General features: G+C 41.2%; 1 protein-coding gene across 1 annotated transcript in view; it reads left to right on the top strand.

Annotated features, from left to right (window-relative positions):
• The window catches only part of atp10a (ATPase phospholipid transporting 10A (putative)), a 54097-nt gene extending 39728 nt beyond the window's left edge, over positions 1–14369 (top strand). Inside the window, exons 15-21 of the mRNA XM_004068298.4 lie at positions 2309–2385; positions 4368–4493; positions 4574–4774; positions 6416–6496; positions 6597–6701; positions 10241–10428; positions 10571–14369. Of these exons, the coding sequence (XP_004068346.1) occupies positions 2309–2385; positions 4368–4493; positions 4574–4774; positions 6416–6496; positions 6597–6701; positions 10241–10428; positions 10571–11102 (1310 nt within the window). The 3' untranslated portion in view covers positions 11103–14369. The remainder of the gene's footprint in view (positions 1–2308; positions 2386–4367; positions 4494–4573; positions 4775–6415; positions 6497–6596; positions 6702–10240; positions 10429–10570) is intronic.
• The last annotated feature ends 3942 nt before the right edge of the window (positions 14370–18311 follow it).

The following is an 18311-nucleotide window of genomic DNA, read 5'->3' as shown; positions in this document are numbered from 1 at the left end:
CGGCAGGAAGTGTAAAAAGGAAAAATCTGGCGAGGGAAGTTTTCAGGAGAGTGAGAGCAGGATCACCGGCTTTGTAACAGGATCTCTGAGAGAAAAAAAGCCTTTTCAGCTCATGTAACAGCTGAACACTGATACAGTGAAGCTCAGTTTCTCCCGCTGTGACATCAGGAAGAGCCTATGTGAATATTACACTGAGACAGACGAACATTCATCAAACTCACAGCAGATCCGCCAACGCGGCTCACGTGAAACGCGCTTATTTTTAGCCATTACCCGCCGTGGCCGGATCGCCACCTAACAGAGGTGACACAGAGATGTCCAGGACTTCTGCCGCTCTCTCCTGTTTGCCATTTGCTTGTTCCTGCTCCCAGGAGAACCGCCTCTGCGCAAGCAAAGCATTTTTCTTTCTCCTTGTAGTCAATGTTTGCAGCAGCATGGAGGAAACGCTGCCTTCATGACCCCTGAATAATCACTGATTCCCATTCATTTATGAGTGATGGAAACATGAAGTTTTTTATTCTGACAGTTAAACAATCTTCCTAGATAGCAAGGGGGGAAAAAGTCCAGAAAACAACAATTAAAAAAATTCAAAAAGTAGGTTAAAAACTTTTGATTGGAATGATTTTTTGTTGTTGTTGTGTTAAAGTCTCACTCTGATCATCTTTTGATCTATTTTTAGTATTCCCAGCAGCCAAGGGTTAACCCTTGTGCTATCATAGATGACTCACCCTTACATTGACGTGTTCTCCCTACCATGACAAATGTGGATAAAGGGGGAAAGATTTCATGTAATCTATGGGCACCAGTGAAGATCACAAATCATTGAAGAAAAAAGGTTCAGAGCACTGTCTAGTGGGTCTAGATGACCCAACTCCCAATGTTAAAGTGCCTAGGATAGCACAAGGGTTACTTATGATGATGCTGGTTTTAGCCAAACGAAAAGAAAAAAAAAGTTAGGACATAGTTTCTCCAGAGCATCAGGAGTTCATTCAGGACAGTGTAAGCCCATCAGAGCCCATCACACCCATCTATTCTCCTGATAGCTTACAGCCCTTCACAAACCCCCAACAGGCAACAAGCGAGCAATTTCAAAGCTATCCACCCGTACAGTTTAGATCCAGATTTCAGCTCGGACTGGGGAAACAAAGACTTTCATGGGTCTATTTGTCTGCAGGTGGATGAATCAGAATGGAGCAGAGCAGGTGACTGTTGCACCTACATCAAAGCATTTTTTTTTCACAACAATTTCAATAAAGATATACTCAGAATTGCAATTTCAATCTTAGATTTTTTTTTTTTACAAAAGTCCATCATGAAAAAACGCTACAAGAACATGTTTAATAAAAGTAGGAGAGCTATAATGGTTATTCTGACAAATAGAATGACAGATTTGACAGAGCTGTATGTTTCTCTACAGAAGTCTATGGGATTTTGGCTTCTGTCAGCTTGCAGGTACTTCCTGTTTGGAACACCAGATGGGCGTGGTCAGTATGTCCAGTTCTCATCATTAAATGTATATCAAACATCTATTATTCAGTCATTATGCTCGTCAGAATAACCATTCTTGCTCTACCTTTTATTAACACATTCTTGCTAAATTAAAAATTTTTTCATCATGTTTTTCCTGCAGAACAAGTTATTTAAATGATAAATGGACCAATCAAATTCCTCAAAAAACATTAGGTGGCCGCACGTCAAACGTTCGAAGCGTTGACAGATTCTCTTTAGCCTGCTTTCAGTGGAAGGAGTGTGTCCTTCCAACTTCCTTACCCCTGATTGGAGAGAGTGGTTGCCATAGAAATGTAGACTCAGACCAACACGGACCAATCACAACTTACTGAGGACGTCTGGTTCCAACATGGCGATGGACACATCACGGAAAATTGGCGACTGAATTGACTTCATTATGTCGGAACAAAAGCAAGTCATTTATTTAATAGGTGATGTCACACGTGATCCGTCCAATTATATTGTGCAGTCAATGGTTCTCATATAAAGTCAATGGGCTGGAGGTCAGAGGGAAGAATCCTGAGCTCCATCCTGAACTGAACAAAGTCATATTGCTGACTCTCCTCTGCCCTCCATCTATCTGATCTTTCCCTTTTAATGGTTCATATTTACATTGAATTGTAACATTTCTTAGAAAAATATTCAAACGAGACCTAAACAGTGTAAAACCAAACCGCTTTTGTCTGTTATCCTAGGATAACGACTGCAGAGTGACAGCTGCATGAAGGCGTCGCTCTTTCTCCTCTAAACAAAGAGAATCTTCCTTAATTTTTCATTTGTTTCTCCCCGTTACTCCCAGGGGATGGAGCCAACGATGTGAGCATGATCCAGGTCGCGGATGTGGGGGTGGGGATTTCCGGTCAGGAGGGCATGCAGGTGAGTGTGGGCGGGGCATGTCAACATTGGAAGGGATTTTTTTTATTGCCTTGTTGGAGATCTTAAGAGGAACAGTGTGATGGAATATAAGGTAAAAGTCAAGTGTTTTTTAAATGAGCGTGCCTCTGCTGAGTCAGGCCGGTCCTGCAGAGAAAGGGGCACCTTTAATTCATACTCCAGGGCCACCTTTACTTTCTCGTTAAAGCGAAGCTGGTTTCTCTCACACGAGCAGCCCTGCGGGGGAAAAGACAAACTGGGTTGTCCTTCATCCCCCTTGTGTTAATTTTCCTCATGGCATGCTGTTCTTGGAGCTCTCATAGGGATGATGGAGATTCCCAATTAACTTCCTGCCGAGGCGTCAGTGACACTCTGCTGTACAGCACATCTGTAAGCCGTCTTTAATGGAGCCGCGTGATGAAACCCTGTTAATCAAATGTGCTCTTAATGAGACCGCCGCCTGTCCTCGGGATTGGGTTGCTGCTAAGGCGCACGTTTCTGCACAGCTCTGCTACCGCTGCAGTTTGATTAACACTCCCACTAAGGCTGCACTCCCAACATTATTGGACGGACAAAATATATTAAAGCAAGGTGAACAAGGTGCCTGCAGTTGTTTCTCTGGCTGGCAAATAATGCCAAGAGTTGTCATAAAGCGTTGGTTTAATCAGGAGGTCACGCTGTGAAGCAGAACCTCAAACTGCAAATCTTTTTAAAGTCCATCTCCAATCATCTTTTGATCTAATGTAAAAAATTCCCAGTGGTCTTTTTAATTAAGATTAAAAAAAGACCAAAATCTAAAGACTTATATTTTTTTCTGAGACATAGTTTTCACAGAGCAGCAGGCAAGGCACGTTTATTTGTAAAGGACAATTCGTACACAGTAATTCAAAGGGCTTCACAAAACAGGAAAATGCATTGAAATCACAATACAGAACAGTGCAAAGATTAAAAACAAATAATAATTACAAAAATCACTTAAAAGGAAACGAAAGATTTGACGTTCTGACAACCGTCAACAGATTTCAACACGTCGTAGAATGTATTAAAATCCCAATACGTAACAGTGCAAAGATTAAAAATATAAATAATCTTTATAAAATTTGCTTTAAAAGAAAGGAAAGAGAAAAAAAATGAAAAAAGGGGACGATATACACGGCTAGACAGGAATGTTTTGAGTCTAGATTGGAACCTTAACACAGTAGAGGCCTGTCTCACAACCTCAGGGAGACGGTTCCAGGTTTTAGCGGCATAAGACTGAAACGCTGATTCTCCTTGTTTAGTCCTGACTAACCAAGCCTGCAGAACGAGCAGCAGCGTTCTGGATGTACTGAAGCTGCTTTACAGCTCGTTTGGGGCGACCAGTGAGCAGGCCGTTACAAAAATCTAACCTACTGAAGACAAATGCGTGAATAAGTATCTCCAGGTCTGGCTTTGACACTGTTTTTGATTTTGGCAATGTTTATTTAGATGGTAAAATCCTGCTGACTTGATATGGCTGTTAAAGTTCAGGTCAGAGTCCATGATGGGTTTCAGACTTGATTGGAACGTTTTAGAGACAGAGTGAAGATAACTGCTGACACCGTCTCTTTGTTTTCTGTGGACCAAAGACGAGTACTTCAGTCTATTCCAGTCTTGATCTATTTGTCTGCAAGTGGATGCATCAGAATGGAGCAGAGCAGGAAGCTTGTGGCCCTCTTCATCACAAATGCAATCTTTTTCAAACAGCATTTTTTGCGTCTGCTCCTGATTCACAACAATTTGAATGAAGAAAAAAACTCAGAAATGTAATTTTGAGTCTTATTTTCCTAATATATGTCCTCCATCATCAGAAAAAGGCCACAAGAACATGTTAAAAACATTATTTTTAACAGAGTGCGTCTGTAAGGGTAATTGCTTTGGAAGGGTTATTCAAGAGCAGCAGGAGAGTAAAGCAGAGTTTCTGCTGGAGGAGAAGACGACGTTTGAACGTCTCCTGGTGTTCCCAGGCGGTGATGGCGAGCGACTTTGCCCTCCCACGTTTCCGGTATCTCCAGAAGCTCCTGCTGGTTCACGGACACTGGTGCTACTCTCGTCTGGCAAACATGATCCTGTACTTTTTCTACAAAAACGCTGTAAGATCCTTTGTTTATCATCGTTTGCTGTTCGTCCTCCGCTCGTCCTCCTCACCTCCATGCAACTTTTTTCTCCTCAGATGTTTGTCGCTCTCATCTTCTGGTATCAGTTCTACTGCGGGTTCTCCGGTTCAGCCATGATTGACCAGTGGTACCTGATCTTCTTCAACTTGATGTTTTCCTCCTTTCCTCAACTCATCAGCGGCACTCTGGACAAAGACGTGTCTGCAGAGACGCTCCAACAACTACCTCAGCTCTACACGAGCGGCCAGAACTCTGAGGTCAGGCTTCTGTTGTCCTGATGATCCAAGAATCTGTCGCCCTGCACTTGAAACCCAATCATTTTTTCTGTGTCTGATCGTTATTTGATCAAAAATATCATTTATCAAAAGTTGGAGTTTCATTCAGAGAAAATGGTGATGAAGCATTTTCATTGATTGTCTTTGTGTTTATGGGTCAAAAGGAAAATAGGTGTTTTAATGGAGAGGGGGGGGCGGGTCCACTCACACATATTTTTGTTCATTTAGCCAAACTACGAAAAGCATAAAAGGCCTTAAATGACTTAAAAGTAGGATACGTTTTTCACCAAATCTTAGTCTCAATCTAATCATGAGAGATCTACTATTGTAGACGTGCTGCACTTTTTGTGCTTTTTAATTGTATTTATGGTTCACTCCAAGTATACATGAGGAGTGAATGAATAATGGACACATTGTAAGCGCTTTGAGCGTCTGGAAAAACGCAGATAAATCTAATCCCTTATTATTATTATTATTTATGACCAAGCTTCTAAAAAGTTATAAAAAAGGAAACAAAACTTTTCTTTATAGCCTAATCAGGTTCACCAATTTTCCTAGTCTCCTAACCAAACTGCTTACAGAAATTTGTAAAAGTTTTTTTTATTTTATCCAACTTTTCTCATTGTTGCCAACACTACAATATCAGGATCAATGTTTTATGACGGCTTTAATATACTCCTGATTAAGGACTTTTATTTTGAAAATATTAGTATATTTGACCTCTGATAAACCTGGAAGTTCTGTAAAACTTTCCAGCTCTTCTACTTTGTCAGATCATGATTTGTAGATGGAAACTTCTGGATTCTCTGTGTAGACCAGCCTGTCCACGGACTGAGTCAGTCTGAAGTTTAAAAGCTGTTTTTTATTTGTCTGTTTGTGTCTTTTGCTGGTCAAAAGCAGTGTAACCTAGCATTCTATAGATACCTTTGAATGTTTTATTTTATTCCTATTAATGTGTGTTTTTCAACTGAAATTAAGCAACAACAACAACAAAAAAGGAAAATTGGGGGGGGTTGTTGGCGCTTCCTCCTCACAGAAAAAGTTCAAATCCCAGTTGGGACCTTTCTGTTTGGATTTTGCTTGTTAATAGGTGAATCTAAGTTGTCCCTTGGTGTGAATGTGTCATTGACTGGCAACCTTTCCAGGGTGAACCCAATGGTAGCTGGGATAGGCTCCGGCAACCCCATGACCCCAAAAGGGAGTCAGGGTGTTGAGAAAATAGTTGGATGGAAAAATGTGTTTTTCTGGTTGGTCTGTTGGGTTTTAAAGTGGCATTTTCGGCCATTATCTTGTAGCACTGTGAGGGTTATGTCCAAAATTTATCAGCTAGGTCCATGTTCCTCTGAATAATTAGAAATAACAGATTTCTTCTTTCTTTCACTAAAAGTCATAATTGTTTTCTTTCACAGCTACCCGTTTTTGCTTGATTTGGGTAAAAAAACCAACAATTACTGACTCCATAGCCTTACCAGACTTAGTAAATCAAAGAAGTCTCGTGGTTTAATATATTACTCTGGGGGGAAAGAAAAAAAAACGCTGCCTTTGTTAGAGTCCGAGCTGAAGGGCATCAAATCTAAATAAGCTTACAGATGTTTAGTGTGAAAATGTGGATTTTTCCTGCAGGAATATAAGCCATACATGTTCTGGATGAACATGATTGACGCCTTCTACCAAAGTCTGGTCTGCTTCTTCATCCCTTACTTTGTGAGTCTGCTTCCGTTTTCATCAGACTGCTGTGTTTTAGCGGTTTTAGCGCTCACTCGTGGTCTTTATCCTTCCATGTTTGTGCCCCCACCCCACGCAGGCCTACACTGACTCGGATGTGGATCTGTTTACATGGGGAACTCCCATCACAACCATTGCTTTACTCACCATCCTGCTGCATTTGGGCATCGAGACCAAGACTTGGGTAAGAAGCTGGTTTTCTCCTGCTGGTTCATTTACAGCTGCAGCTCATGTGACCTGAAAGGATCACCTTTTCTCATCTTTTGATCTTTTTTAAAAGTGTTCCCAGTGGTCTTTTAAATTATGATTTTGAGAAAAAAAAAGGCGTGCATGGATTTAGTTGTCATCAGAATGGAGCAGAGCTGCCCGCTTGTTTGGAGCTTTTATGTCACAGCTTCAAGTTTCTTTCCAAATGGCATTTCTTTCATTTGCTTTCTACATGTCCTCGATCATAAGAAAATGCCACAAAAACATGTTAAGAACACAAAAAAACAGGATTTTCTTCAGAGTGGGTCTTTGTTTTTCCTCTCAAGTTGTTCTGCTGACAGTCCACTCCTCCCAAATCACCTGGTCATTTCATTCCCAGCATTCCTTCTCAGGCATCATTATGTCAGAAAGCAGGTTATGCTAGTTACCACGGTAAGTTTGAGGCTAAGGAAGTTGATAACTTCAGCTTTCAGTTCCAAAAATGGAGGTATGTTTCAGGGTATGTCAAGTCGCCATAGCAACTCATGCTCTGAACATAACCCGGTCTGGAGCAGGTTTAGTTGAAGGTTAGTTTGTTTTCAAAGAGGTGAAGCAGCATGCAGTGTCCATTTGAAGATGATTTAGTGGATGAAGAAGCTCAGATAATACTTTTTCCATCGTGAGAGGGTGATAAGACCACATATGGATGTTGGAAAGAGAAACTTTTTTACATTAATCTAACTTAATTATTTGCTTCAGTTCAGATAAATCATTATTCTGAGTTCAGTCAACTTTGGCAGCGCAAGGAATTGTGGGATACCATTCCCTTTGCCTGTCTGGACGTATTGGGGTTTAAGTGTTTAAATGTGTTTAGTTGTGTAGCTGTTTTACTGTGTTTTGCTGAGTAATTTTATCCAGTTATATTTAATTCTTTGAGCACCATGAGTGAGAGGGACGGAGAGGATGATGAGATTATTTATCAGCCCTACTGTTTAGTGATGTAATGTTTAAGTCAGAGAAATGGTAAAAAAAACATCATGATTCATGATGTGAATCCATTTTGTTTCATTTATTTTAATGTTATAAAAATGAATATATCTGCAGGTTCAAACTTAGGGGAGTTGATAAGATGGAAAAACATTGAATTGAATTCGAGTAATATGAGATTTAGTTAAATTATGTAAATTGGAGTTGTAAAAAAATATTGAGTTGGATAGACATAAGAAATTAGGGCAAATAAATTTAACTCAATAACTTGTTACCAATTGAAGTAATTAATTTAAGTTGGATAAGCTTTTTATATATATATATATATATATATATATATATATATATATATATATATATATATATATATATATATATATATATATATATATATATATATATCTCACAATGAAAATAGAACTGGGATAGAAACTTGTGCTTCTTTGTCTGTTATTTTTCTCCAGCTGCAGCTGTATTCCTTTTTAATGGACGTATAATTTTCTGCGGCGTCATTAAAATCTCCGACTCCGTCTCACTGAAGTATAGCGCTTTCTTTATTTTCTTCACGCGTTTCCATGGTGACTCCGGAAAAGTCGAGCTTAATTACGCTAACTCATATCCGGTCTTTTGGAACCGACATACCCAGAGTACCGGTAAGCAAGTTCAGGCGACTTCAGCCAGAGTTCAGGGTTAAAGTCAGGCTAGTTTAAACGTGCTTTCTGGAATACCCCCCTGCTTGCTGGAGAACCATAGCATTGTAAAGAACCCTCAGTCTGAGCTCAGTGAGGTTTTCACACAGTCTAGAAAGTACAGCTGTTTGCTCAACTGCTCTTTTAGTTTGTTTATCTACAGACGTGTGCTCTAGCTCAGTGTTTTTCAACCAGTGTGCCGCGGCACACTAGTGTGCCGTGAGAGATGGTCAAGTGTGCCGTGAGAAATTGCCCTCATTAACTGATCTAAAAGCAATTACCATCTCCATGATTTCAGCTCTCTGTTCATCCAAACAGGCCCTGATAAAACACTGATGAGTTAGGAATATAAAAGATCATAAAATACTTTTTCTTTGTGTTTATTTTATTTTATTAAAGACATTTTGATAAGGTACCGCGATTCAGCTGCACCTTCGGCTGTATTTTGGAAACCTGTAGGACACCGGCCCTCGGGGCCTGGATTTGGGGACCCCTGAAAACCCTGTCTGTCCAAATGTAGTTTCCTTGGACTTTAAGACAAATCACTGTGAGAACTGAAGCATTTTTATCTCCAGTTTGTCCTCATATTCAGTGATCTGGAGAGCATCACCTTCGTCGTTTCCATCGTTACTTTATGACCGACGTGTGGAAACCACAAACATGGACAGAAATGCCCTCAGACACAAACCGTCTGTATTTCTTCATTTCCATCCAGAAAAAACAGTTGTTTCTCACGTTGAACTGTGCAGACTGCAAAAATTCAACTTTAAGAAAGTCAAGAAAAAATGTATTTTTTTCTGTCTTGCAAGAAAAATAATCTTATTAAGAAACTTTTTCATTAATAAAATCTCAGTTTGAGGAAACGTCCTAAAAACAACTTTTTTTTCTCTAAAAATCTGAATTCTTAGAAATTTACCCTATTGGCAGATTTTTTTATTTCTTTTTTTTGTGGTTAATTATGGTCTCACTCCAATGAAAATTGGGTTTTTACATCTTCTTGTGGCATTTTTCTTTTGATGGAGGAGATATGTAAAGGATATCAACATTAAAATGACATTTCTGATTATTTCCTGTTGAGAAGAATTAAGAATTAGGAGCAGACCAATAAAATGCTGTTTGAAATGGTCGGGGCGAGCAACAAGCTTCCTGCCTCGCTCACAAATGGATCAAGTGTTAGTGTTAACAGATGGATGACTGGAAGTGGAGGAAGGCTCACTTCCCAACAAACGTTGTTGCTCAGAGGTGAATTTCTGATGAACTCCTGCCGCTCTGCAGAAACTATGTCCTAGAAAACAACACAGGTTTTTGGATTTTGGCTAAAAACGCCACAATCATTACTAAAAGACCGCTGGGAACGCTTTGAAATCCGATCAAAAGATGATCGGAGTGGATTTTCTTTTTTGCAGAGTTGGTCAAAGTAAAAATCTCTGCTTTAAGCAAAAGTGCACTGACAGACGCTCACTTTCGCTTGTTCTTATTCTTTAAATGAACATTTAATTCAGTGTGAACTGTAGTTTCCAGGTGCGTGTCACAATCGTGTTCATGGTTCTCAAAGAGAAGCATGACATCCTGAACCTTTAAAATGATCTGGGTTTAATTTTTCTTGGAAAAACGCACCGAAAAAATGGTGAGCTGCTGAGTCGACGTGAACGCCAGAGAATCTACAACTATTTCATTTAAACAATTGATTGACAAATCAACCAATAAACAGACTGAAGTGTTGGTACCTTTCCACACCCTTTACATTAGAAACCGTGGAAGTCCCAGGTGAGTCTCAGGTGTTTGGCTCAGACAGGTCAGTTCTGAATGTTTCGGTTGTGTCAAACAGATGAGAACCTGTCCTTGCTTCCCTCCTCTGTAGACCTGGATGAACTGCCTGTCTATAGCCTTCAGTGTAGCCCTGTTCTTCACCGTGGCTCTGTGCTACAACGCCTCCTGCCCCACCTGCTACCCCCCCTCCAACCCCTACTGGACCATCCAAAGGCTGTTGCAGGACCCCGTCTTTTACCTGCTGTGCACCATCGCGCCTGTGGCTGCGCTGCTGCCCCGGTACGCTCCCCCCTTCCAGATGAGTTGGAACACATGATGGCCCCCAAATATTTTGGATGGGTGCCGTTGCTGAAACCAGATGCTTGGGTCTGGCGCTGATGGTTGGAGCGGGGCTCACGTCTGCCTCTGTTTTATCTTGCAGATACTTCTACAGGGCGTGTCACAGCACGCTGTTTCCAAACCCCGTGCAAGTCGGACGGCAGCTGGATAAACTTCCTGCCGACACTCGCAGGAACATTCTGAGCCTGAGCAGGGTCAAGATGGGGTCGTGGCTCAGCCCCAGACAGCCCTCTCTGCCCGTCGGCAAACCCCAAAACTGCACCCAGAAGGACCAGAGGGGCACGGAGGCTCCTGCCAAGCGAGCAGGAGCAGAGAGCGTCCAGCAGGGTCCGGCCCACCCCCCTGATCCTCACTCATCCAGTCTGAAAGAGTTGGGCGCCAAAAATGATCCTCTGCTCTCAGAGGAGCTGCAACCTGCTTCAACCAAAGACCCCTCAGACCCGAGCTGGGTGCCCTCCACCCAGATGGACAGGGTGCAGCTGAACCTGCCCCCCAGCAGAGCCCCACCGTGCGTCACATACGTGAGGAGTTCAGAGACGGCGCTCAGCTGTGAGCAGACTCCTCCCTGCTCACGCGGGACGACGGCGGAGGCGGAGCTCTACACGGCAGTATGATGTCTGGAGGGATCTCAGCCGTTCTCCAGTTTGCACAATAGTTTTTTAAAATCTAATTTTATTGTATTTTTCAATTAAATCTTTTATAAAATATACACAAAGGTACTTTATATTTGTAACGTAAAGCGGACTATTTTTGAGATTTGGGAGAGGTCGAACTGCCTTTTTTATTTGTTTTCCTTTCTGAAGGGGCTTTTCTGCAAAGCTTCATTCATCTCAAGACTCAATCAGGTTTGGAAGCTGAGCAGAGAAGCTTGTTCTCCTCCTCACCAGGTTCCTGGACCAGAGGCTGTTCTAGGGCCATCAGGGCCTGGACCAGAGGCTGTTCTAGGGCCATCAGGGCCTGGACCAGAGGCTGTTCTAGGGCCATCAGGGCCTGGACCAGAGGCTGTTCTAGGGCCATCAGGGCCTGGACCAGAGGCTGTTCTAGGGCCATCAGGGCCTGGACCAGAGGCTGTTCTAGGGCCATCAGGGCCTGGACCAGAGGCTGTTCTAGGGCCATCAGGGCCTGGACCAGAGGCTGTTCTAGGGCCATCAGGGCCTGGACCAGAGGCTGTTCTAGGGCCATCAGGGCCTGGACCAGAGGCTGTTCTAGGGCCATCAGGGCCTGGACCAGAGGCTGTTCTAGGGCCATCAGGGCCTGGACCAGAGGCTGTTCTAGGGCCATCAGGGCCTGGACCAGAGGCTGTTCTAGGGCCATCAGGGCCTGGACCAGAGGCTGTTCTAGGGCCATCAGGGCCTGGACCAGAGGCTGTTCTAGGGCCATCAGGGCCTGGACCAGAGGCTGTTCTAGGGCCATCAGGGCCTGGACCAGAGGCTGTTCTAGGGCCATCAGGGCCTGGACCAGAGGCTGTTCTAGGGCCATCAGGGCCTGGACCAGAGGCTGTTCTAGGGCCATCAGGGCCTGGACCAGAGGCTGTTCTAGGGCCATCAGGGCCTGGACCAGAGGCTGTTCTAGGGCCATCAGGGCCTGGACCAGAGGCTGTTCTAGGGCCATCAGGGCCTGGACCAGAGGCTGTTCTAGGGCCATCAGGGCCTGGACCAGAGGCTGTTCTAGGGCCATCAGGGCCTGGACCAGAGGCTGTTCTAGGGCCATCAGGGCCTGGACCAGAGGCTGTTCTAGGGCCATCAGGGCCTGGACCAGAGGCTGTTCTAGGGCCATCAGGTCCTGGACCAGAGGCTGTTCTAGGGCCATCAGGGCCTGGACCAGAGGCTGCTTCAGCTCACAGACAGAGGAAGCTTTCCTGTTTCTCCTCTAAGTGTGTTTGAGCATTTCTACGCAGGACATTCCAAAGTTTGAACACACGTCTTACATTGCTGCTGGATCACAAACTGAGCATTTTCTCTGTTTCAATCGACACATATCTTTATATTTGATGCATATTGTGTCATGAGTTCCCCCCCTTAGCCAGGAGCTATGCTATTTTATGTTTCTCTGTTATTTTTTTTTTATTTTTCTTGAGTCCGGTTGAGTATTTCTGTTGAATTTACTGTTCAGAATCTGGTTAGGTCAGTGTTGAGGTTGATATGAACACAGATCTGGTGACTCACTGAAGTTCCTAAGTACTTATAGTTTTACATTTTTGGCTGTTTATTTACCAGAGATAAGTACAATTCTATAATAGTTAAAAATGTGTTGAAACTAGACTTGAGTCATCGAAGATTGTCTGTCTATAGAATTTGCCAAGATCTATGCAGATAAATGCCATCAAGCCTAGATTCCTTTGGAAATATTGCAATATGTAACTTGGTATTTATAATAAGGGTCTGCCTTACTGTTCTAAATGTCTAAATGTCATGTTATTGGATACGTTCTGATTTCAGATCACTTTGATGACCAGAATTTCTTTTATAAAGTGTTTTTTAGGCTTCTAATCCGTTTTTTGTTTGTTTTTTGGTGAAGTTGAGTTTTCAGTCACCATCTATAGAAGAGCTGCTTTTCGCTCAGATGAATACAGCAGTGACGTAAAAATAAATGTTTCTCACTTTTTTAGGTTTGGGGCTGAGAAAAAGCAGTTTCTGCTTTCGGATTAAAATACCTCATCAGCAGACAAACTAAAGCTTGAGGGACTTGAGGACATATTTCTGAACCTGCTGGTTAATCTGTCTATGGATTCATGTTTGGAACCTAAATATGATTTTAATGTGATCTAGAACAGCTAGCGGAGTTTTCTAAGCTAACTTTTAGTTTGTAGTTCTGCACTTCTGTTCCGAAAACGCTTCTGCACGTTCATTAGACTGCCACCGTTAGCTAGACGCTCAAGTTTAGGAACTTAGGACCAACCGTAAGCACACGTTGAAATAAACTAATCACTAAAAATCTCTTTTTTTTTTCAGCAAAACACTTGTCTCACTTTTATATCTCTATTTCATCCCAATCTGAAGCTAAACTAAGCTGCAATCTGCCTTTATCTTTAAACAAACTTAGTTTACTCTTAAGAAAAACGTTGATTTTATTTGTCAAAAGGTTGCTTTGTGTGACCTTCAGCGGTAAACCGGTTCTTCTGAAGCTTTATTTAAGCATTTCTTGATCTAAAATCTTTTTTTTCCTGCCTGTCCTGGTCCACATTCATCCACAGCTGTTTTGTTTTTATGTCTTAACACTTTTATTTGCACTTTGAAAGTACAAAACATCTACAGTTCTATGCAAAGAAGAGGATCTTTTTGTTTTACCTGCAAATAACTTTCTTACATGGTTATTTTTGTATATGTTAGCAAACCAAAGTATTTGCCAAAGAGCAGTTTGATGCGAGTCACATGACGTGCCTTAACACTGGAATAGAGTTTATAAATCTGCCCTTCATGCTGGATCTTAATCTGTTTTTGTGTTTTTTTTAGACATTTTCAGTTGAAACGTTTCCTTACTCTGCTATTCTTTTCACATACGCTGCATTCCTCGGGTACGCTTCAGTCTGTTCTTTGCGTTGCACAGTTTTCCAAAGCGAGGCCCGACCACTTCCACGCGTTCCTCTGCACAAACTCTGGCTTGGTTTCTTTCTATGCTGACAAGAAAACAATGAAAGAAAGCCTCTGTTTGCTGACTCGCCATTTCTAAAAGGACACGTTCTAACATCTAGAACTTCTGTCCAGGATTCATTAAGTTTTCCTGTCATGACGGTATTCGTTGAAGAAATGAAAGAAGTTCTTATACTTTATGACAAAAATAAACCAAAAGGATTTCATTCCATTTTTATTTACACTTGTTTTATGTCTTCAATTGTGATCCTGGTGTTTATGAAAATAAATGAAAGAATTGGTGAAATTCAATGAAGGCTTGAAGAAGAGTAGTTATTGCTTTTTTTTTTCTCCAAATCCAATTTGGAGTTGACTATTAAAGGACTGAAAACACTGACAGTCTCTCCTTACCATGTCTATTCAAGGTCCTGCTTTGTTTTTGGAACTTCTGGGATTTTTAAAACTTGCTGATGATTAAAGACAAAGTGAAGACATTGAGCAGATTTCTGCACAGCTTCAGACTCTCCAACCTCCTTTATCGCCTCATTCAGCCTCTCAAGTCTGCTCCTTCATAGCTGAAGATCACAAAACACATCCCTTCAAACAATCACTGCCATCCTCCTATTCTTTATATCTAGGCTGTTGTCCAGAACTCAGAAGACACCTTCTTGTGGGCGTGTTTTAGATCAAGTCTGACATGGGTGCTGCCCTTTCATCAGCACCCCAAGCTCAAAATCTGATGATCCTCCATTTGTGGCTCTTTGAGCATCGTCCTCTGAATCCACCTCTCCTCCTGCTCAACATCTGAGCCGCTTCCCTTCCCTTCTGCCCGGACCTGAACGTGGACGAGTCCCTCTGTCTCAGTAACTGTTCTTTGCTGTGGATATATGCATTGGGAAGCAAAAGAAAAGGAATCCTAAAAGCTTACTAAAGTTCAAAATGCGACTGAGAGCCGAAGCTGCAGGATTTATGTCCCATAAAGAGGATTCATTGAAATACTTCTATTTCTTTGTTAAACAAAATGTCCCCAATGAGCCGGTTTGATCGTTTCATTCTGAGATTCTTTTTGCATTGAGATTTTAAAAATACTCTTTGGCCTCAGCACACAGTGAGCACTGCCATACCTTCAGAAGACTGACCATGGCTGCACTTTACAGGAGCAGCCTCAGAGATAGTGATGACTCCCGCATCCTCTAGCTGCTGCTCTTCATCTCCTTTAGAGGTCGGAGTCTGACTACTGGGTGCAGATCTCAGACTCCGCCGGACGCTCTGTCGGAGTCCCCCAAGAATCGATTCCTGGATTCCTTTTCACCTTACCAACCGAGCTAACCAGCCATATAGATGATATTTTAAGGTGGGGCCACATCTGCAGATGTTCCCTGAGATTCTACAAATTCTACTTTTAAATTTTGAACCAAATAAAACACTTGAAAATATATCAAAAGTGACAGGAAGAATTGGAAATTTAACAATGATTTTCCTATTACCTATGATTAGATTGCACTCCTGTGTCATTGTCACAAAGACGAACAGATCAACAAATCTCAGATCTTACTATGAGACTGTCAACACAAAGAACATCAAGGTCTTGATGATGACCAGAGAACAGTTGGCCTGTGGAACACTGACATTATTTCCTGATCTGTGGATCTTTCTGGGGTTTTATCATCAAGGACCTGGGCTGTGTTCACCTTCATGGACCAGAGTCTCAGACAGAGCGGACACTTCTGCTGATCTAGCTGTAATGTGGATGTTTCACCACTAGGTGGCGGCAGAGAGCAGAGAAGAGTGAGGCTCTGCAGAAGATTGAAGCTACTCTGAAATTACCTGAATTTATTTTTTTGTTTTGTTTTTTAACTTAGAAACAAAAGCCAAAGACTTCTAATTTTCCTTGTGAGATTGACATTTTTATGAGGCCTATAATGTTTTTTTTTAATCCAATTTCTTCACCTGTGCAGTTGCACATATGAACAAGAAAGGGACCCCCCCCCCCCGAGAATCGATCCTGGATTCCTGTGTGGCAATCCTTCACCTGCCCAACCGAGCTACCCAGCCATATAGATGATATTTTAAGGTGGGGCCACATCTGCAGATGTTCCCTGAGATTCTACAAATTCTACTTTTAATTCTGAACCAAAGAAACCGCTTGAAAATGTATCAAAAGTGACATGAAGGATTTGAAATTTAACAATGATTTACCTATTAGTTCAAGGGTTTTGTTTTATCATCCCTGATAACATGCTGCCTTGCTCAGAGGACACACCCAAAATGTTGGAGGGTAACACTGCTTGTCTTATCAAGATCTAAAAGATAAAACAAAACATTTTTCCTTGTTGATTTTCTTCACTTCAGTCATGTTTTGGGTGTAAGTTTGAAGTTGGTTGTACGTCTTTTACTTGAACATTTCCTTCCTTTACCTAAAAGAACGATGAACAGCGACCAAATAAACACACAAAAATTTGCAAATCAAATATTCCTCCAATCTTTGTTTTGGTTCTGCTGAAACTGTCATATAAGAAACTTGTCTGATTTGTTCTAACTTCAACATTTGGGAATAAATACAAACGTATGTGTAACTGGTTGGATTTTAATGCAGTTTTTTTATGCTGGACACAAATGTAAATATGTTTTACAGTTTGGGAAATTTTGAGACAAAACCTATGAAAAGAATCATAAAAGTTTAAAGGATATTGCACGATAATTTAACATTTTATGGTGGAATTTTTCACATGACTCCTTCAGATGGTGGGGTAGGGGGGCATGACCAGTATAAAACCAGATAAAAAAAAACAATGTGAGATATTCAAAAATCTTTGGATTCACTAACATTTCTGATGAGAATTGGCAAGATGATGGTTCCTCCAATCTTATAAATATAAAAGTATTTATAATATTTTATGTTACTTTATAGTATAAAAGTAAAAAAGTTTTGCTTTCATAATAAAACCACTTGTCAGGATCTGTTCTGATGTTTCACCTCCCCCCTCAGTTTCTCAGTAAAAATGGAAGGACATTTTCTGTGTTGAAGGCTGTTGGTGTTCTTCAGGACAAGGGGAAGGTGTTTGGACCAAGCTTTGGATGTGGGCATTTTTATGTTGCTAGGTGACAGGTTGCTAACCAGAAAAAACAACAACGCGTGAATGTGTTTGACAATAACTAAATTAAAAAGCACATGATTGAAATTATTCAGGCACAGAATGCAGACCGTGATGACATAAAACACAGGCAGTGTTTGACTTTTTACAACTCCTTTTATCAATGCAGCTGGGAGGGGAGGGGGCATGATGAAGAGTCACTGAATGGTCAACTACTTTTACTACTTTTATACTTTTTTCTTTTTATTCTATTTTTAGTGAGTAGGATTGTCATTATTTTCATGTTTTTATGAGTTAATTACTTTTAAATATTTTTAATCTCCTTTTATGATCCAATAAGAACCTTATTGGTTAAAGCATTCAAAAAAAATTGTTTATTTCATTGAAAAAATCAGACAATGTTGATTACTCCCTTTAAGAACACATATATTTTAGGTTACCAAAATAAAAGCACTGAGTTTGCTTTGGTAAAAGCAACTTCTATATGAGTTAAAGTTGCAGTGCTTGTGTATAAATATTCAGGAAGATTTTTTTCTAAGTCATACTATTAAAAAAAAGGAAAATGTGTTCCGGTACAATATCAAGATATGTATAGTATCGTTGGGCGCGTATCGGGTTACGTATCGTATCGCCAGACTCTTGCTGATAGACACCCGTACAAATTACTGATCAAATAGTTGTTAATTTCACCGTGAAAAAAGAAAAACAAAAAAACAGCTAAGATTTGATTTGATACTTGGTTCACAGAAAACTCACAAAACAGTAAAAAACATTTGCTGCAAGAGAAAACAGTCTTTTTGTACTACCGTGTTGGTTTCAGACACCAATACTTCATGCTTCATCAGTCTCTTCTGGTGCAGTCTGAGTCAACTAAACGTCCCTCAGCCGCAGACAAAATGATGATGTTTTCTAGTGGACTCTACAAGTCTTCATGTTCCGGTGGATCACTGCTTCATCTTTACATTAAGCTGCGTTTAAATAAAAACAAAATCTGACGACAAGGAAAAAGAAAAACTCTTCTATTGTTTTCAGTCACTGGGATGTTTTGCCTCTTCCTTTTTCCTCCATTTCGATCTGAACCTATGCCTGGTTGGATGGAGGAGCGTAAAACCTTCGTGCACATCTGCAGCCTCCACTTCTCCATTTCTAGACCATCCAC

Source organism: Oryzias latipes, chromosome 4 (genome assembly GCF_002234675.1).
Source record: "Oryzias latipes chromosome 4, ASM223467v1".
Taxonomy (NCBI): Eukaryota; Metazoa; Chordata; class Actinopteri; order Beloniformes; family Adrianichthyidae; genus Oryzias; species Oryzias latipes.
This window is presented reverse-complemented; position numbering and strand designations above follow the sequence as displayed.